General features: G+C 40.5%; 1 protein-coding gene across 1 annotated transcript in view; it reads right to left on the bottom strand.

Annotated features, from left to right (window-relative positions):
• The window catches only part of LOC114667920 (protein PET100 homolog, mitochondrial), a 21,110-nt gene extending 7,733 nt beyond the window's left edge, over window positions 1-13,377 (bottom strand). Inside the window, exons 1-2 of the mRNA XM_028823440.2 lie at window positions 12,836-13,377; window positions 9,904-9,990 (exon numbers count right to left, since the gene is read on the bottom strand). Coding sequence (XP_028679273.1) covers window positions 9,904-9,990; window positions 12,836-12,862 — 114 coding nt within the window. The 5' untranslated portion in view covers window positions 12,863-13,377. The remainder of the gene's footprint in view (window positions 1-9,903; window positions 9,991-12,835) is intronic.
• Between the last annotated feature and the right edge of the window lie 9,378 nt (window positions 13,378-22,755).

Genomic DNA, 22,755 nt, shown 5'->3' with positions numbered 1-22,755 from the left:
TTAGTGCTGCTTCTTCTAATTAATTCACGGACAAACAAAGATCAAGATCCAAATGAAGATTATATATAGGGAGATTTACATTAATTTGGAGTCAGTACGTTTTTACAAACTCCAGTAACCAAAAAATTGCTTCCAACTCTGACTCCACAGCCCTGATCGAGGCTTTGGAATGCTTCTTGAGAACCAAGGCTTACCTTGATAACTGGAGTTAAACCAACTTTCAAAGTCTAATGTTCACACTGCCTACCTTGAGGCATTTGTTTGTGGAATGACTAGATTGTTATTAGTTCAGGCTGTGAGTAAAAGAGACAATTTTTAGGGAGCATGTGCTGGTCACAAAATATGGTGTGTTTATATGCAGTCCGAGATGATATCTCATTCAAAGTGCCTGCTGGAAAAGCTCCAATGAAATAGACAAGACAACTAACAAAGATGGAAAATACATAGGTGAATAGAAATTCACAAAGCTCCCAGGGGTCTGAAACAAAACGGCAGCAACGCCCAGAGCCAGAGAGGACTATTATATTAAGCTTCTAAACCTAAAAACTCATTTGTGTTAACTTACACACACATTTAACCTGCTGGCTTATTCTGTTTGCATTGCCAGATATCCTGAAGAAAAAAAAACTTTTAATTTCATTCACTTTAGGTAGTGCAGCACAAGACAATCAGGACAATGAAAAATATGGACAGGAATTTGCTATGATTCGGTTAAAGAGGCACAATGAGAGAAGAAAATAAGTTACTGCAATGTGCCGTGACACCGACTGACAAGCCTCTAGGACACACAATAACCTCTTCAGCTAGACTGACACCCAGAGGGTGCGCTGACGCGAGTCTCGCGCTGGTGTTGTTTCATTTTTAAAACAATTTTCTGAACCCCTCAAGGTTAAATTGGCCGTGTCTTGCAGCTTAAGAGGCTATCTGCCCAGAATCTGAACAAAGAGGGATTAGATCACTGGTTGCCATGAATAACTTTTGCCCTCAGCTACCCAGCTATTGCAGAGGTCATTACAGCATACGCTCTGTGCTTTTAAACTTCCAATATATGTGTCAGCTATAGCAATTGAGTTAGAAATATTTTTATCTAATCTTATATACACTTTCTAAACCTACTTATCCTGGATAGGGTTGTGGAGAACAACTGCTGATACTGATATTAAGAGGGTGTGACGGATGGCCGGGACCATTACCCGGCCAGAAACGCCAGTTGGGTGGAAGGACTGAGGGAGAGAACCTCTTTAGGATGGTATCTTCCCCCGAGATGCTAGAGGGCAGCCCCCCCAGGGGTTGCTACTATACCACAGGTCCCCACAGGGCATGCTGGAAGTTATAGTTTGGAGCATCCCAGGGGGTGCTGCAGCTACAACTGAACTCTTTGGGGCACCACTTCCACCACACCCAGAAGGGCAGCCGTAAGAAGTTCACGGAAAAAACCTGGGGCACCTCCAGGTGCATTATAAAAGGAGCCACTTCACCATCAGTCAGCGAGCCAGAGACGGGAGATGGAGAACAAAGCTTGCGAGGAGGAGTGGAGGCGAAGAAGAGAGACAGAAAGGACTGTGTGTTATTTGGTGCTTTGTACCGTGTTGTGTATTTGGGGGGGGGGAAGGGGTAGGCAAAAGAAAAACGCTTCCCCACTTGAATAAAAGGAGTACAATTTGGCAAGACTTGTGTCTCAGACCGGGTTTGAGGAACGGTATGCCCCCTGGTGGGCCACAACAGATATGAACTGGAGCTCTCTGTGACTCCCATTAAACTCTGAATATCTAGTACAAAACCACTTTATAAAAAGAGGCGCTATGTTTGATTATTCACTCCTTTGTCTCATGAATGGACGTAGGTGATCACGATCTCATCATGAGCAAAGCAACTGGGTGAAAAAAAAGAAATTATGAACATTCCATTATTTCTATAGTGCTATATTAATCATACACTGAGATAAGAATCGGTGTTTTTGCACCATGTGTAGGATAGTGAAGCAATGCTAACATTTACAGTGTAATATGCACTCACTGAGAAAATTATCAGGAACAGCTCTATACTTGCTTATCCATGCAATTATCTAACCAGTCAATCATTTGAAAGCAGAGCAGTGGATAAGATCATGCAAATACACGTCTCCTGTATCACATGCTACAAAAAGAAAATAAATGCGCAAAACTCAACGCCTCTTGATGAATGGGTTCAGTATCCAGCCTGTCGATTGTCTGTAGAGTTTGCTTTTTCATCCTTTGCCAATCTGGATGGCTCCTTCTGGTCTCCCATAATTCTAACCCTACCATATTTTCCCCACCAAATACGAAAGACAGGGAGGGTAAGCTAACTGGCAACTCTAAAGTGCCCTAGAACGAGGGAGTTTGGATGAGCATGCCATACAATACAATGAGCTTGTGCCCTGCCTTGTACCTGATGCTGCTGGGGTAGACTTTGGCCCCTTGCAACAATAACCTTAGAGTATATCAGTCGACTAAATGTACAGATGTTTTTATCATCTGCTTCAAAATGCTATTCTCAAATATTTTACCCTTTAACAGCCTGCATTTATTAATCAATCTGTCCCTTTTCTAGCCACTACTTATCCATTTCAGATCTACTCAGCAGTGGAATAGCAGGTGTAAAGTAAGGGCATGTCTTGGAAGGGATGTCAGTCCAACATACGACACACAGCTGTACTCGTAATTTAGGAGAAGTTTTGATTTCTACATTTAAGCAACATATCTGCACTCTCTGACACAATGAGAAACATGAATGTATTACAAGATGGAGAGAGTAACATCAGACGTTTTCCCACTTTCAGGAACCAATGAGTTACTGCACAATGTAGGCCCTGGGGGCAGTTGTGGTCCCTGGTCATTTTTTGTGTGTATCAGCTGGAAAATATGTGACATTGCAAAGAACAGTTATGCTGTGCAAAGTGAGTGTGGAATAAAAATTAGACTTAGGCATCACATAATCATTTAGTGGTAATATATAGGGTGGTCCAGATCTAATTATGCAATTTTCATTACGCTATAACAATTAAGTTTATCACAGAGAATTCACAGCACCTGCCCTGCACAAAGAGATTTCACTTAAAATTCTTTTTGTTGCTGATAGATGGCAGCAACAGCCCTGCATTCCATAATGGCGGGGAGACGCTTGTCAGTCGAACAGTTGCATAATTAGATCTGGACCACCCTGTAGTTATTGCACATAAAGTGTTTTGGTATGCTTTCCACAATAAAATGCAGTCATATGAAAAATTTTGGGACCCCTCTTAGCCTGCATAATAATTGACTCACCTTTCTACAAAAAAAGATAACTGTGGTGTGTGTTTCATTTCCTAGGAACATCTGAGTACTGCGGTGTTTTCCAAACAAAGATTTTTATTGAAGCTGTATTTAGTTGTATGAAGTTAAATCAAATGTGAAAAACTGTCTGTGCATAAATGTGGGTCCCCTTGTAATTTTGCTGACTTGAATGCCTGTCACTGCTCAATGCTGATTACTTGCAACACCAAATTGGTTGGATTAGCTCGTTAAGCCTTGAACTTCATAGACAGGTGTGTCCAATCATGAGATATAAAGGTATTTAAGGTGGTCAATTGCAAGTTGTGCTTCCTTCCCTTTGACTCTCCTCTGAAGAGTGACAGCATGGGATCCTCAAAGCAACTCTCAAAAGATCTGAAAACAAAGATTGTTGAGTCTCATGGTTTAGGGGAAGGCTACAAAAAGCCATCTCAGAGGTTTAAACTGTCAGTTTCAACTGTAAGGAATGGAATCAGGAAATGGAAGGCCACAGGCACAGTTGCTGTCAAACCCAGCAGGTCTGGCAGGCCAAGAAAAATACAGGAGCAGCATATGTGCAGGATTGTGAGAATGGTGACAGACAACCCACAGATCACCTTCAAAGACCTGCAAGGACATCTTGCTGCAGATGGCGTATCTGGACATCATTGTACAATTCAGCGCAATTTGCACAAAGAACATCTGTATGGCAGGGTGATGAGAAAGAAGCCCTTTCTGCACTCACACCACAAACAGAGTCGCTTGTTGTATGCCAATGCTCATTTAGACAAGCCAGATTCATTTTGGAACAAAGTGCTTTGGACTGATGAGACAAAAATTGAGTTATTTGGTCAGAACAAAAAGCGCTTTGCATGGCGGAAGAAGAACACCGCACTCCAAGAAAAACACCTGCTACCTACTATCAAATTTGGTGGAGGTTCCATCATGCTGTGGGGCTGTGTGGCTAGTTCAGGGACTGGAGCCCTTGTTAAAGTTGAGGGTCAGATGAATTCAACCCAATATCAACAAATTCTTCAGGATAATGTTCAAGCATCAGTCACAAAGTTGAAGTTACACGGGTTGGATATTCCAACAAGACAATGACCCAAAACACTGTTGGAAATCTACAAAGGCATTCATGCAGAGGGAGAAGTACAATGTTCTGGAATAGCCGTCACAGTCCCCTGACTTGAATATCATTGAAAATCTATGGGATGATTTGAAGCAGGCTGTCCATGCTCGGCAGCCATCAAATTGAACTGAACTGGAGAGAGTTTGTATGAAGAATGGACAACAATACCTCCATCCAGAATCCAAACACTCATCAAAGGCTATAGGAGGACAGCGTCTAGAGGCTGTTAGATGTGCAAAAGAAGGCTCAACTAAGTATTGATGTCATATCGCTGTTGGGGTGCCCAAATTTATGCACCTGTCTAATTTTGTTATGATGCATATTGCATATTTTCTGTTAATCCAATAAATTTAATATCAATACTACTGTTACCATAAGGCATGTCATCTATTAAAAGGAAGTTGCTACTTTGAAAGCTCAGCCACTGAGAAACAAAAATCCAAAGAATGAAGAGGGGTTCCCAAACTTTTTCATATGACTGGATAGCATCTAACTTAGAAGTAGTACAAAAGGGTTAATAAATGTCAGAAATATGTTTAAGCGTAAGACCTGACAGAAGTAATGCACACATAAACTTAAGAAGTCTTGAAAAGTATTGTAAGGACCAAGAATATAGAGAAATTAGACTTATTTTGGGGTAGGGTAAGCTGGTTATGCTCTCTGCTGAATTCCCTTTTTAACCAATCAGAGTGAATATTCAAATGATGAATGCCAACAAACCAATCAGAGCAAATGTCAGATGAATATGTAAGCATTAATTCAGCACTGCTTTGTAAATTCAGTTATCTATTAACATAGTTTTCTGTCTTTACTTTTCGACCATTTGCTGACAGCCTCTGCCCAGGGCCTTGTCCCTTAATAGATAACAGGTAAAACAGGATGCTCCATCTTCAGCATTTGCTGAAGAGAAATAAATGATACAAAAATAATAATAGTAAGTTTTTTTTTATGTAGTGTCTTTCATACATTCAAGGACACTTTACAATTCAATAAACACATTAACACGACAATAGAAATTACATACAAGAAAATGAATAATACTCATTGAAAAGATGTGTTTTTAACAGGAGTCTGAAATAAATAATAGATTTTTCCTCACGAAGGCTGAGAGGGAGAGCATTCCAAATTTTAGGGGCCATCACACTGAAAGCTCTGCCCCTCCATAGTTACTAACCTGTATTTAGGTACAGTGAGTAAGTTAGCATCCAATGATCTTAATGCACGGGCAGGAGTGTAAGGAAGCAGCAGCTCAGACAAATAATGTGGGGCTAAACCATGAAGGGCTTTAAAGGTGAGAAGAATAATTTTATATTTGATTCTTGAAGAAACTGGTAACCAAAGCAAATCATAGAGGACAAGAGTGATGTGAGCCGATTTTTTAGTGTGTGTAAGTAAACGAGCAGCAGAATTCTGAACATATTGTAATCTATTGATATATTTAGTTGGGAGGCCATAAAACAATGCATTGCAATAACAAAGAACAAGTTTCCCTCTGCCTGGTTCTCGACTCAGAGAGTTCCTAATAGAAGACAAGATTTTTTTTATTATATTGTATTTCCAATTTAACTCTACCACAATAGATGCGTACGAGAGCTCACAGGAGACCAATCCCCCCCCCTGCCCGTTTTGATGCTGCATATGGAGTGGCACACCAGGTAAGCAGCTATGAAGAGTGAAGCGGTGGAAAGTGTGGTGCAATCTGACTTCACGAGAACCTCCTTACTGTATGGCTTTGAAGTGATCATGACTTCACAGGGGAGATTATTGCTGGGATGCAGTGTGCACCAGAGAGATGGCTATGCAAAGTAATGCGGTGCAAAGTGCGCCACACCATTGCCACCTATAACTCACCAAAGTCCAAACTACTAACAGATTTGTAAGATAGCTTGTGGTTAACCATTTAGCAAAATTCATTGCCAGGACCCCCACCCATGATAATTTCTGGCTGAATGAAAAGTACAAACTCTGAAGTAGGAGCTAAATATAAAAAAAAAAATAAAAAAATACCAGGAACTACAAATGGCCTGAGTTCCTGAGGTGCAAATGCTACAAAAACTTTAGAGTTTCAAAAAAGTCCTTGGTTCCTGAAAAAAGTTCCTGTGGTGGAAAAGTGCTTATTGTGATGGCAACCAATGTATAACCATTAGGGGTGTTGAAATTAATCACATAATGGATGCATCGCAATGCAGACGTGGACGATTCTGCATCGATGCAGTGGCAGAACATAATCGATTACAGTGGAACCTCGGTTTGCGAGTAACTTGGTTTACGAGTGTTTTGCAAGACGAGCTAAAATTTTTAATAAATTTTGACTTGATAAACGAGCGAGGTCTTGCAATACGAGTAGTACAAATAGATTTCCCCTTGGGATTAATAAAGTTATCTATCTAGTATGTATACGATTTGTCTGCTGAGCGTCATGTGATCACAACTGAGCTGATAGTCCTTCTCTCTCTCTCTCTCGCCGCGGGATTGTGGGCAATCGTCTCCTACTTTCCGTCTGAGTTGGCGTGCCTCACTCATACAGTCAACATCCATACGAGCGTATACTGTTTACTACAGCATTGTGACTGTGTGTGTGTGTGCGTGCGTGTGTGTGCGTGCACGCGTGTGCTGTGACGTGCGAGTCCCCATCTTGCACCCCAAAACACGAAGCTGAATCTCAGTACTTTAGCAACACCAACTTTATTCAGCTTGAAACAACAACAGCACGGTTATTTATTGTAGCGGGATCTGCCACTCTCCTATACACAGACACAGCAGTCAGGCAGGGCCGTGGCCAAGTAGTACTGTTCCCTGCGCATTTATGATGTTCCTTGTATCACCCATCGACGGCAGGCGCTTATAGCATGTCCGCGATCTTTTCAGATTCGCTTTTACGCCGAACTGCTACAGCGCTGGGAGACTGCGATTGCTTTGGGACGCTCTTCCGCGTGTCGTCCCGTTGGGTGGAATCCCACAAGAGTTTAGAAACTCACTCACACCAGTCATGATTCTTTTCAAAGGTAAAGTGCAAGTTAATTTGTTTTATGTATTTTTACTTTATATTTTGTATTAATCATTTTTATATGAATAGTTTTGGGTTGTGGAACAAATCATCTGAGTTTCCATTATTTCTTATGGGGAAATTCACTTTGATATACGAGTGCTTTGGACTGCGAGCACGTTTCCAGAACGAAATACACTCGCAAACCGAGGTTCCACTGTATACCATAATGACATTGCTTGGTTATTTTCTGGCTGCGGCATAAAAATTCTAGTTAAAAAGTCGTCCCGGTAGTGACAGTGGCTGCCTGATCTGAGTACAGCACTGCTCCGTGTAGAAGTAACTCAACTCACTGACGTCATTCACTGCATACTCGACAGTAGAGCATGGCGGAGGGAGACCGTGAGATTAAAAACGCTCCAACCATTTTAAAAGCTGATATCTGGACTCATTTCAGATTTTACGAACAGATTGGGAAGCATGAACTGGACAAGTCGTATGCGGTGTGTAAATATTTACACACAAAAATTTTAATATGTTGGGAACACTACCAACTTAAAAAATCACGTTAGCCGTTTCCACCCTGAGATGCTAACAACACTGGCCAGAGAAATCCCAAACCCAGCACAGGCAAGATATTTATGCAACTCTGTCCACAATACCGCCCAACTCTAAGAAAGGGAAGAAAATAACCCAGGCTGTGGCAGCCTTCATAGAGAAAGATTTACGGCCATATTCCATTGTGGACAATGCCAGGTTTCAGCACCTGTTAAAGACGCTGGAGCCGAGGTACAAGGTCCCATTGCACAGCCACTTTACAGAAAAGGTTATACCGGCTCTTTACCACGAAACCAGAGACCAGATAACAGCGTCAATGAGCAAAGCTAGTCGGGCAGAAATAACATGTGATTCATGGACTTCAGTGGCAACGGAGTCTTATGTTACAGTGACAGCACTTTACATTAGCGAGGACTGGCAGATTATGTCACGTGTGCTGCAGACAAGAGCTGTGTTTGAGTCTCACACAGGCGCGCATCTGGCAGAGCTACTGCATCATGCTGTGAAAGAATGGCAGCTATCAGATAAAGATGTGGTGCTCATGACGGACAATGCTTCAAACATGTCGGTTGCAGCTCAAGTCGGAAAATTCCAGCATATAAGATGCTTCGCCCATACGCTGAATCTCGCCTCTCAGTGGGCGCTTAAAGTGGCCACACTCGCCAGACTTCTGGGAAGAATCCAACGTATATCGACATTCTTCCATCGCAGCACTATAGCCAGCCACCTTTTGAAAGTGAACCAGAAATGCCTGTGGTCACTGCAAAAAGATCCACTCTCAAACCAGAGCACGTAGATCAACTGGTGTTCTTGCACAAAAACCTACAAATTCTAAAACCAGTGCTTGTGATGTTTTGTACATTCAAAAAGTGCCCAGTGCTGATGTTAAAGATTTTATTTTGTGTAGTTCTTATTTTGTATTTTACACAATAGTAGTTTCTGCAGAGCAGGTTTTCCCCACAGCCAGAGATGAGGTCACTGCAGAAAGATCCAATCCCAAACTAGAGCATGTTGTTCAACTGGTGTTCATATTCAAAAGTCCCAAATGCTGAAAATTGACTAATTTGTAATTTGTAAATTTGTCTTTGTAATGTTGTGCACTTTCAGGAAGTGCCCTGTATACCGTGCTGTTATTTTATGGTTTTGATTTTATTTTGTATATCATAGCACCGCAGAATGTTCCGTTTTTGAAGACTGACCATATTCATACAAGATGTAAGCTAGGCCTATACTATTTATTTCTGTTTACAATTTAATGTAATGGTCACGATTTCTGTTTACATTTTGATAAGCTAGGTCTATATTATGAATTTCTGTTTACAATTTAATGTAATTTTCACAAGTTCCGTTTACATTTTCAGGTTTTGTTAAATAAAAACATCAGCTTACATCTCACTGTTTGTATTTGAAAACATAATGCGAAATAATGTAGAAAAAATGATGTACTGCATGGTGATGCATTGAGATATCAAATCAAATCGTATCGTTGACATGATAATCGCAATCGAATTGTGAGACCAGTGAAGGTTCACACCTCTAATAACCATGATCTTCAAAATCAAAACTCCCTGGAGTAATCACATGCAATCTCCACACAGAATAACACCCTTACTAAAACTGAACTCTGCGTTTAAGTCTATAAGATAAAGTAACTTAGTAAACCATTGTATCTTTAGCTTTTGTTTCACTAAGTATAAAAACGTCTTTGTGGCCTTGCTAGATGGTGAATAATTTCAACATTAAGATTTAAAAAGGAATAAATACACTAAGATATGCTGCACATGGGTACTATAGCTGAAAACCTCCAAACACACTAAAAATTACAGAAGCTAAAGCTCCATGACAAACAGAGAACAAGGAAAGCTATGAGGTAAAATAGCACAATTCTTATAATTTGCCTTTTTTTATTTCCTAACAAAATGGAAATTGTATGAATTCAGTCTGACAATAAAACCAACCTTTCGTTTCACAACATATTCCTCAAAGTATCCGGCCTGATTGGAGATCCAGAACATGGCCACAGGAAAGGACAGGTAGAGCACCATCTGGAGAAGGAGAACAAAAACTTCCAATTTTAGTAAACAAAAATTAAACAGTTGTTGAACAGAGTTCATGAGGCTATATTTTAATTCCAGCATTAAAACAAACAGCCCAAGGTGTATATGTTTATGTCACTATGGCAAACACCAGGCCTCCATTTGTCTGGAAAGGGTATTATGTTTCTGGTTTCTTCACTAACTCATTCATTTCAATCTGCACTCAGTTCCCTCACTAAAACCGAAACACACTTGAATTGCTGCTCCTCTGACAGAACTGATTTTTACAAACCAAATGACTAGTGTCTGTGTGTCCTGCGGTGGGTTGGCACCCTGCTCGGGATTGGTTCCTGCCTTGTGCCCTATGGTGGCTAGGATTGGCTTCACCAGACCCCTGTGACACTGTGTTCAGATTCAGCGGGTTGGAAAATGGATGGATGACTAGTGTCCCATAACCCTCTACTTATGCACTGTGCATTTATTATTTACTAGCTGTCCCCTGTGGCTCCACTCACGTAGTAGCGAAACACGACAGCGAGGAGGGTCCTGCCTGGCTCCCCACTCCTGACATCACGCTTCCCCCTCCCCTCTGCCTGCAGCCTCTGTCTCGGATTAGCGTGAATATGTCGCTCTTGCAAGTGAACTATGATTCTTAAAGCGATGATAGAAGTCGCAAAATCAACCGGAATGTTCAAGCAAATTACAGAAAAGAAATCTGTTAAGTGGTTCTCTCGTTCGCTAACATATGCCGTTGCACAGTGCCAGTAGTCGCCTTTAGGTATCTATTATATCATAAACGTCTTTTCCTCTCGTTCTGCATGAAAATATGAGATTAAACGTTTTTCTTCTCCATCAATACACACTACATAATCTAAGTAGCATATAAAAAAAAAAATCTGATTTTTGGACGCCATATTCCTTTAATTCAATTCAAGGTTGCAAGGACTGGGGTCTATTCTCTTAACACCAGGAACAAAGCTCATACTGACAACAATCTGACCCAATAGCCAGATGCCTAAAAGCCCTACACTGCCACCCTAGCATTTACTTTAATTATTTATATGTGCCCTTTGTCTTCATACAAATTAACAGGGAGTAACAATTTATCAAAAATTTTAAATGTATTTAAATTTTACCATTTTCACAGAATTTCCAGGTACAACAAAGGAGTGGAGAGTGTCCAGTTTGGTGGTCCAGTTTGGAGGACCACGACTCTTTTATTTTTTTGCGCATGATGTGGTCCTGCAGGCTTCATCAGGCTGAGACCTCAGACACACACTGGGGTGGTTTGTAGCCGAGTGTGAAACGCCGGAATGTGGATAAGTACCTCCAAGTACAAAATATAATTCTCATCCAGAAAAGGGTGGTGCACCCTCTCTGGGTTGGGGATGAGGTGCTGCCTCAAATCGATGAGTCTACAGTATCTTGGGATCCTCCTCATGAGTGAGGGAAGAAGGGAACAGAAGATCGACAGGTGGATTGGATCAGCGTGTACCAGTCAACTGTGGTGAAAAGGGAGCCAAGACAAAAAAAGGCGCAGCTCTAGGTTTACTGGTCATTCTACGTTCCTAACCTCACCTACAGTAACGATCTGTGGGTAGAGGCCGAAAATACTAGCTCACCAGGCTTAGAATTTTATATATTATAAAAGCATCAGAAATGAATTTCCTTCACTGGGTGGCGAGGGTCAGCCTTAGAGATAAGGTAAGATGTGTAGACATTCAGGAGGAGCTCAAAGCAGGGCCACTGCTCTTCCGCATAGAAAGGTGCCAGTAGGGGTACTTGTCACAGTTTTATTTGATAATGCTAACAACAGAAAACATTCGTTATATCCCAAACAAAGCCTGTATACAGACATCACTTTGGTCATAAGAATGTTTCTGTAAATAACGTAATGCTCACTTTTGCACTAAACACGGTGTTTTTCAACAGCCAGGCAACTGGCCAAAAAACTCGAGCAGACATGTTAAGTGGGCAGGAACTTTGACTTCCCGTTTCAAACGAAGGTGGAGAGAAATCACAACCCTTAACCAACTTGATTAGGTTACCACAAATTAAATTTTTGTTTATCAGTGAAATAATATATTGGAGTTCAAGTTACTTACAATTGTAAGCAGAAGTAATTACTATTGTTATTGTGTCAGCACAAAGTATTAGATAACGTTTGTCATTCAGAAAGTTTAACACAAAATCATAAAATTTTATTTACCTTGCATTTATATAAAATATTTTTCAGAGTGCATAGATCACAACCTTGTGGTGTCCCTGATCAGTTATGTGCACGATGCCACCATCTGCCTTGAACTTCACTGTGTGTTATTACTTTTAACACTTCCCTCTGTCGACTTTCTCCCTCCCTTATGCAGTCTGGGATGCCCTTACCTACCCAGCGGGCCGTTACGGTGCCAATTAAAGGTCACCAATTAGTCTAGGATGTCCATCTATGGGATGGAGAAGGCCATGGGTAGAACGTGCAAAATTATTGCGCGTATATTTAGGAACAGGAGACCGCGCTTAGCTACAAGGCCACCTGAAGTTTGTACATTATGTCCTCACACAATTCGTTGTCTAAGCTGCTTAATTCAGGGTCGCAGGGTAGGAATGATAAAACCTGCGCAAGACGCGAGTACTTTGCAACTTAATTCAAGTTTTTCGAATAGAAGGTTAAAAGTCAGCTGTGACATTGAAATACGAGTATGATGTACGAAGAAACGCGATTGAACGTGGTTGTCACAGGTGACACACTCCTGCGGTCCAACAAACAATTCTAGACGGTACTACGTGCATATTCTTAATATTGTATGTAAACATGCGAATAAAAAGACAAGAAAATAAATAACATTAAATGCTTTACCCGGAAAATTTCAATTTTCACCCCCATCTTTATAAGTCAACCTTCAGCAAGCGTCCGACTTGGATGTGAAGTGCGATTAGTTAGCCCACCTGACACACGGTGGTAACGATTGGTTAGCCAGCCTGACAATCAATGTGACGTAGAATGCAAGCGACTGCTCGCCTCCCGACTCTTAAAGGCACAGTGACTGTGCCTTAAGTTGGAGTAATTTGTTTTTGAGTTTTGTCCTTAATTAAAAAGTTGCAGTTAGGCGTTCAAACGTTGTTCAGTATGCGAATCTGAAACAGGGCCAGTAACATGAAAACGCTGTTCTCCACCGAGCCTCTGTGTTTTGCTGGAACGCAACGAAATTGGAAGTTATAGCCAGGCCGACTGTTAGCAGCATTCACTGCGTATGAAGCTTTGGGTAATACCAGAATTTTTGAAGTTGTCCTTATTTTTCTCTAGAAACGTATGTAGTGTTCACTTGTTTTCTGAGTTTTCGCAGTTAACACTTGAATGTCTTCCAGAAGCGTAGCTACAGAACAAGTGAAGCCTAGTTTATACTTGACGCGTCTGCACACGGAGAGATGACGTCATATTTGGAGACACGCCCCTGCGGGCCGCGTCCATATAGCCAAATGGTGTGGCTGGTAACAAGGGTGCTAGAATGATGAAGGAAGGGCTGAATGTGACATGCAAAAACATTTGAAATGCATCTGTTCATCATGTAGGTGACCCATTCACCCTCCGTTCACTGGTTTTGGTCAATAGATCTGACGTTCCACCTTCACCTTTTCTTCCCCCTAAAGTCAGTAATCTCAAGCATAATACTTCTTTCATCAGTAGAGTAACACATCCTATGCTGTGACATTATTAGCATTGGCCCAACACTGTCACATAGGCCTACTGACTAGGATAATGTATTTGATGTATTTTGGTCATGTGCCAGCCTCACACAGTAAGTATATACCAGGCGTAAGGCAGGTAATTGCCTGGGGCCTCAAGGGTGCCCATTTCCATAAGTCAAAACCAAGTCTAGGGATTCTGGGGGCCCTAGGTAAAAAGTTCCATGGGGCCCTTCAAACTCATCCACTCCCAAGTCCTGACATGGTAAAATTTATTACCATTATTTTAGTGCAGTATCTAAATTAATAAGATCAACAGGAAGAATTTCATAAAAACAAATTCTTTATTTGAATTTATGAAAAATAGATTATAAAAATTAAACAACACAATGTATACAATAATAATACAATAAAGCACATTTTTTAATCTATATAAGTAAAGAAGTAAATTAAATGCATAATAATAGATGCTCATGTTATTAAAAAAAAATACAAATCACACATCATACTATAAAAAAAATAAGGACAGATAATTGGAATAAAAAAGTAATTGTAAAGGTATTACTGTAATTTTCAAAATCGCTGTTTGTAGGCATTGGTTTCAGCAAATGCAGCCATTACAGATGCTTTCTCACCGCAGGAACTTTTTTCAGGATCTAAGGACTTTTTAGAAACTTAGGAGATTTTGTAGCACTCCCACCACAGCAACTTGGGCCATTTGTAGTTTAGCTCCTACTCCAGGGTATGCACTCAAACAGTAACTATTGTGAGGGTCTTCACAATGAAATGTATTGACTGTTTGACCACAAGCACTGGTGCCATCTTACAAATCTGTTAGTAGTTTGGACTTTGGAGAGTTATTGGAAAGGATGGAGTGCCACATTTTGCACCACATCACTCTTCATAACCATCTTCCTGGCACACCGTGCCATGCACCGCATCGAAGCAATAATCTCTCTCATGAAGTTGCAATCACTTGAAAACAACAAGGTGGGGGTTCCCCATGAACTCTCACATGTGCCTCACTTTTCATCGTGCCACTCTGCATAACATTTTTTACATCAAGGGTATGATTCCTGTTGTGTGGTGGGAACAGAACACATGACAGTGGCCAGAGAGAACATGAACTCATTGGTTCCTGAAAACAAAGTTCCAACAGTGAGAAAGTACCTATTGTCGAGATGTTTTCAGTTGCTTCTGTGCCTTCTGCTGGTTTGCTAAACTCGTGTTCAAGCTTTCACTGCTGGCTGGACAAACGACATTCGGCTGTTGTTTTTTTTTTCTGCTAGTTGGATGTTTTTCTTTCATTCCAACTGTAATTTTTGTTTTACTGATGGATTTGATTACTTTTTGGCTCTCAATAAGTTATCACCTATTCTCCTCTGCTGCTGTTAAACATTCAATCTGGTTATTCAGAATGTGTGAGACCCTCCTGCGTGGGCATACATAATTGAATCGACATAGATAGATAGATAGATAGATAGATAGATAGATAGATAGATAGATAGATAGATAGATAGATAGATAGATAGATAGATAGATACTTTATTAATCCCAAGGGGAAATTCACAAGACATTACAGGTTCTCTACTGCTTACCACTGTCCTGCTTCTACTTTTCCCCCATTCTTGTTTTCTTTTTCTGTCTTTTGCTTTCAGACATTTAAATTCCCTTCATAATTTATGAAAACGGCACTGATTATACTTAGTTTTATTTAAAAATGAACATTCATCACAAAAACTCATATAAAAGCAAATGGGGTTCACAGGGGTGGGTTCTGATTCTGTTGTTGTAGTGCGTTGATGTTATATTTCAAAGGAGTTCTTGTTGATTTGACACTGCCAAGAGTACCTAAGTAAATGGACGACCTCAAGGGGGCCCACTCCTGGTTCGGGGCCCCGCCAGGCAATTTCCTGCCTTGCTTGTCCTGTAGCTATGCCTCAGAATTTAAAATATAGAATAATACAGTAAAGAACAAGGGAGAAAACATCTTAGGCTAGAGAAAACTAATCCCTATATTGTATGTTTCTTTGGTTCAGTGTGCTTTCATAGAAGTTCTCTCCCTCTCTCTCTTTTTTTTGGGAGAAAATTTTTTTACAATTATTAACCAGTTTATTTAATTATCATTAAGTACTTTTAATAAGTACCATTTAATATTGTTTTTTTGTATTAGTATGCTGCTGCTGGAGTATGTGAGTTTCCCCTTGGGAATTAATAAAGTATCTATCTATCTATCTATCTATCTATCTATCTATCTATCTATCTATCTATCTATTCTCTTAAGATTAGGATTTGGCCTCTGGCTTGTTGCTATTAATCTGAACTGAATTTTTAAATTGAAGTATGCTGCTCTCATTGCAGATGCAGACCCAAGCAGTCGGCGCATATCAACTGCCTTTTGGACGAGCTGGGAACTTGAAAGTTGTTGGAGGATGAGTGAAGGGGACTGGAAGAATCTGATGGTGACCTGCATCTATAACACCTGAGTATATAAAGAGAGATATATTAAATGTTCCCATACTCAGCTGGTAGCACTGTGATCACCTCTGCCCATTGCACCTTACCGCAGGGGCAGCTCACCCGAAGATGGAAGGAATACGGATCAAGAATAAGAGTGAAGCAGAAAGTGCTCAGAACTGAATTGTCTCCATAAATGTGGAATGTTCAATCGCTTTTAAAAAAGTTGGATGAACTTTTACATGTCATGGAGAGTCACGACGAGTTCAGGTACTGTGGCATTTGTTTATTGTGGAAAACCAGCTTAAACTTCTTGTTTCAGATGCTATTTTAATGCTGGATGGTTTTCATCTGATATGATCAGGAAAAGGCAGCAGGGAGACAGGAAGTGGGTGAATGAGTAATGATGAAAAAGTGAGCACATTACAATTAAAAACTAAAATGTGTTATTCAGTCATTGAAACACTGACTGAATGTGTCCGTTTTACTGCCTAGGGAGATACCTTACATCATTCTGATTAATATTTATAAACTCAGGAACAGAAATGATTCACTCTGTACTAATACTCTAATGAATGAATCATTCTGATTCTAGAATGCTGTTGATTTAACCAGAGGGACGTTGGAGTGAGAAAACTTTAATTACCATTTTGGAGTAAAGACACACAAATCTGGGTTAGCTCTGAGACTTTCTGCAAGTGTCATGACCTGCTGTTACATTTATAGTATGAGATGAACAGAAAAGGAAACAGGCCTGTTCCTTGTGGTGCTCCAGCATTGCTCATATGGTCCTTGAGTCTCACAAACTGCCTGAGAGATAGTCCATTATCTAGGACACCATAGGCTCATCCACCTGCATATCCCTGAGCTGTCCCTTTAACAGGGATGGCTGGTGTGGAAGAAAAAATAGACTTGAGGGTCACATAGTCATTTAGGGGTAATTTACGTAGTCTATTGCAATACTACTATCTTCTTCTTCTTTCGGTGCCACAGCGGATCATCTTCTTCCATATCTTTCTGTCCTCTGCATCTTGTTCTGTCACCCCCATCACCTGCATGTCCTCTCTCATCACATCCATAAACCTCCTCTTAGGCCTTCCTCTTCTCCTCTTACCTGGTAGCTCTATCCTTAGCATCCTTCTCCCAGTATACTCAGCATCTCTCTTCTGCACATATCCAAACCAATGCAATCTCGCCTCTCTGACTTTGTCTCTCAACCATCCAACTTGAGCTGACATAGTCTATTACAAGACAGATAGACAGAGTAACATCAGACATTTTCCCACTGCTAGAACTTTATTTTCAGGAACCAATGCGTTTCTGCACAATGTAGGCCCTGGGTCAGTTGTGGTCTCTTTTGTGTGTTGTGTTCCCACCGTGCAACAGGAACTGTACCCTTTATTCCTTTATGCAAAACATGTGACATGCAAATAAGAGATAAGCAGTGTGAAGTGAGTGTGGAATAAAAATTAGACTTAGGGGTCACAAATTAATTTAGGGTTAATATAGTTATAGCGCATAAATTGTTTTGGGATGTTTTCCATGTTAAATTATACTGTAGCATCTATCTTAGAACAAGTATAAAGAGTTAGTAAATGTCAGAAACTTGTTCAAGCATATCAGGAAACCAAATAAAAGTCAAGTGAACAACAAAGAACAAGAAGGTTTCTGGCTGTCATGTACCCAGTAAGACTTGACAGCAGAGGTCACGTACACAGGAACTCAAGAAATATTGGAAAGTATTCTAAGGTCCAAAAATGTACTATAGTAGAAATTAGACTGTTATTTTGGGGTGTTTAAGCTGGTTAGTGCTCTGTGGTAAAACACCATACATCTTTTAGCCAATCAGAGTGAATGCAAGCTAGTAAACCAATCAATGTGAGTATTTATTCAGTACTGTTATGTAAATTCAATTATCTATAAATAAAACTTTCTGTCTTTACTTTGTAACCATTGCATCACAGGCTTCTGTGATGGAGTCTGTCCCTCTTCACAAAGATAAATAAAAGACTCAGTGGACAAGCTTCCTCCTGCCTGGTTCTTCAGGTTGATTATATATACAGGTATATATATATATATATATATATATATATATATATATATATATATATATATATATATATATATATATATATATATATATATATAATATATATATATTTGCAGTTGGAGATCCACGAAGGGAGAAAAAACGAATCACGTATCATAAAATAGTTTTATTCCTGAGCTTTCAACCCCTATTGAATATACAATAATAATAATAAACACAATCTCTCATCTATACCTCCCAGCAAACTCTGTCCTATGCCTCTCGACTCCGGCTTGTCTGCTGGGTTCCCATCAGTCCTTTATATAGTCCTTGACCCGGAAGTGCTTCTGTTCTTCCTCCCACATGACTTGCCAGCACTTCCGGGTCAGATGGAGAATCCCAACTTCCACCAGCTCCGTGATGTCGTCATGGAGGAGTGGAAGAGGATTCCAGTGGCAACCTGTGAAGCTCTAGTGAACTCCATGCCCAAGAGAGTTAAGGCAGTGCTTGAAAATAATGGTGGCCGGCCACACAAAATATTGACACTTTGGGCATAATTTGTACATTTTTCACTTAGGGGTGTACTCACTTTTGTTGCCAGCAGTTTAGATATTAATGGCTGTGTTTTGAGTTATTTTGAGGGGGCAGAAAATTTACACTGTTACACAGTACAAGCTGTACATTGACTACTTTACATTGTATCAAAGTTTCAGATCTTCAGTGTTGTCCCATGAAAAGATATGTATGTATGTATGTATGTATGTATGTATGTATGTATGTATCTATATATATATATAATCTTTTCATGGGACAACACTGATTATATATATATATATAATCAACCTGAAGAACCAGGCAGGTATATATATACAGTATACACACACACACACACACATCCATCCATCGATCCATTTTCCAACCCACTGAATCCAAACACAGGGTCACGGGGGTCTGCTGGAGCCAATCTCAGCCAACACAGGGCACAAGGCAGGAAACAATCCTGGGCAGGGTTCCAACACACACACACACATATATATATATATATATATATATATATATATAATATACAGTATATATTTAAGGTAACAATTTCCACCACACTGGATGGTATTGACAACACTGGACAAATCAAAAGATGTCATCCTCACAGTGGTGCTAGCGGTTACACAGTTTTCTAGTAGTGTATACTGAACCTGTGACCAGCGGTTGCTTTTAGTGCCTTTTATAGTGTTCATCATCCTTAAGCACTTCACATATATGTTATAATGATGTAATGCATACGCACTTGGAATTTAGAAAGGTGAAATGGCTAGCTCAGAGTAACACAGTAAGCCAGTTCTGGGACAAGTTCTGACAAGATGGCCTCTTAATTCTTTACAGAAGATCGCTTTATGTTACATGTAGAGTTTAAATGTTTCAATATATATACAAATGGAAATTTGAAAGTAGAACAATTTATCCATGATTAAACAATGAAATGTGGTGACTGCACCTTTTCCAGCCCAACAGCTTATTCACTGCGGGGGTCACATAGCCGAGAACAAGAAGACCCCTTCTGTTTTCTTGCTATAAAACCATTTTACCGAAAGAGAAGTACTTGATAGGTTTTTATGAATATGACAGTTTTAGCTAACAATCTAAATCGTACAAATGCTTCCTGCAGGTTCATTATGGGATGTCATACTGGGGTGTTACATGTCACCATACTGTCCTTTTGTTTGTAATAAATGAAGTATTAAGTCGGTTTTGAGTAAGCGGGCTTGAAAATAAAATGCACTCCTTACTTTTTAAACTGTGTAGGTGCTGTTGTATAATAATTAAATTACTAGTTAAAATGTATCTTTGTAAACAACTTAGTCGGGTATGTTTAATCTGCTCTTGCCATGGCAACCGAACATCTTAATTTAACCATAAACTTGATGCTGTTGTGCCGAGCAGTGCGTTTGCAAACAAAACACAGAACAATAAATTAAGTGCACTTTAACTTGCTGATTGCACGAGCGAGCGGTCTCAATCAGGTTAAAACATTCAGACCCTATCATATCATACTGGCAAGCTGACATCAAAGGCAGTTTTTTTGTTCATTTCCCTTTGCTGACGTCCATCATCAGATGTCCCTGTCCGGTTCATTAAGCTCATGTGGATCTTGGGCTTAATACATCAGGAAAGGACCTCAATGTTCTTAAGACGAATTCAGTCTTTGGAATAAATCTGCAGCCAATGTTTTAGCCTTCAGACCTAGGTCAACAAGGTGACATGTTCTGCAATTCTTTATAATGAATTGCCACAGCCTCGAACCATCTAGGAGAAAGCTTGGGTTACTGCTGGAAGTTGTGTTGGTGAGAACAGCAGGGGGAGCTTAACCTAAGGTGTGTGTGTGGATCCCAATGCCCCAGCAACACTGTGGTGTAAATATGGTGCCAGTCTTTCAGATGAGATGTAAAGCCGAGGTCCTCACTCTCTGGGTGACCTTTGAAAAGAGTTGGGTTGTATCCCGATGTCCTGGCTAAATTGCCCATAACGGCCTCATCCATTCTGGCCCCCTAATCATCCCCCAATCATCTCTCTCGCCCCTTCCCCACCTAATAACTAATCTGTGGTGAGGATACAGGCTCAATAATGGCTTCCGTCACATCACTCAGGTGGGTGCTACACATTTATCGGTGGTTGAAGTGGTTCCCCTCTATCTAAGCACTTTGAGTCATGAGAAAAAGCATTATATACATGTCAGTAATTAATTATTAAAGGTGTGTGAGTGGCAAGGTTATTTTAGTTCCACTTTTTTAAATTAGTTTGTATTTCAATTTTATTCAGTTTAGTTTTAGCTTAGAATAAAATGCTCATTTTTGTCCAAAAATTAGATTTTATTTTTGAATACAAATTTCTATTCTGTATTAATTTTAGTTTGTTTTCCTTAATGTAATAACCTCTGACCACCTTAACAAGGCATAGAATTCATCAAATAGCGACTTACTTCATGTTTATCAATATCAGAAGATTCTAGTGCTGTCACTTTTGACAACTCTTAGAACCAGCACAATTATAATATGCACTGCCCTCCTAGAGTGGCAGTAAAGGAAAAAATAAAAATAATACAGAACGCGAGTCACCAACACTAATTTTCTACTACACCACCCCAAGTATAGAGACACATCATAAATGTATTCGTAGTCCACAGTAGTTTGTGAATTCTGACCACAGACTTGTTGTTGCTACTCTTAGGATCCAGCTTAGGTCCGGTAGGTTACCACCTACTAGGAAAATGAGCCTGGACTTGGCCAGACTCCAAGACCAGGCTGTTTCTAATGAGTTTGCATGCCGTTTGTGTGAGGAACTTTCAGATTTGGGTACGACTGCCGATCCTAATGTGATGTGTGAGACCTTCTGTGACAAGACCCTGAAGGTTGCTGAGAGTTGTGCTGGTGTTACCGGTGTTCCCAGAAGGAGGTGTTTCATCTTGCAGGGCACCCTGGATATCACAGAGAGGAGTCACAGCACACGGCTCAATGGCAACTGTGGTCTGTACCAGGAACTGAGAGGGAAGGGTGTGGGTTAGAGCTGATTTCACCCTACAGTATTTTTAGTCGGCCAGTGAGGAACATGTGTACCAAGTTTTATGAAAATCGCTCCAGCCGTTCGGAAGTGATGCTGGAACATATATACATACGCACATTGACTTTTATATATATATATATAGATAGATGATATGTCTTTCCTGGGCGGCACGCTGGTGCAGTGGTAGTGCTGCTGCCTCGCAGTAAGGTTATACTTCCTTAGAAGGCTGGCTTCCTTCAACATCTGCAATAAGATGCTGCAGATGTTCTATCAAACAGTTGTGGCGAGCGCCCTCTTCTACGCAGTGGTGTGCTGGGGAGGCAGCATTAAGAGGAAAGACGCCTCACGCCTGGACAAACTGGTTAGGAAGGCAGGCTCTATTGTTGGCATGGAGCTGGACAGTTTAACATCTGTGGCAGAGCGAAGGGCGCTCAGCAGGCTCCTATCAATTATGGAGAATCCACTGCATCCACTAAATAATGTCATCTCCAGACAGAAGAGCAGCTTCAGCGACAGACTGCTGTCACTGTCCTGCTCCACAGACAGATTGAGGAGATCGTTCCTCCCCCAAACTATGCGACTCTTTAATTCCACCAGGGGGGGTAAATGTTAATATTTAACATTATACATAGTTATTGTCTGTTTTTTTTCACCTGTATTATTATCATTCTTTAATTTAATATTATTTATTGTATCAGTATGCTGCTGCTGAAGAATGTGAATTTCCCATCGGGATTAATAAAGTATCTATCTATCTATCTATCTATCTATCTATCTATCTATCTATCTATCTAAGGAGACCTGGGGTTCGCTTTCCGGGTCCTCCCTGTGTGGAGTTTGCATGTTCTCCCCGTGTCTGCATGGGTTTCCTCCCACAGTCCAAAGACAATGCAGGTTAGGTGCATTGGCAATCCTAAATTGTCCCTAGTGTGTGCTTGGTGTGTGTGTGCCCTGCGGTGGGCTGGCGCCCTGTCCAGGATTTGTTCCTGCCTTCACCCTGTGTTGGCTGGGATTGGCCCCAGCAGACCCCCGTGGCCCTATAGCAGGTTGGA

This window comes from Erpetoichthys calabaricus, chromosome 17, assembly GCF_900747795.2.
Source record: "Erpetoichthys calabaricus chromosome 17, fErpCal1.3, whole genome shotgun sequence".
NCBI classification, from domain to species: Eukaryota; Metazoa; Chordata; class Cladistia; order Polypteriformes; family Polypteridae; genus Erpetoichthys; species Erpetoichthys calabaricus.
This window is presented reverse-complemented; position numbering and strand designations above follow the sequence as displayed.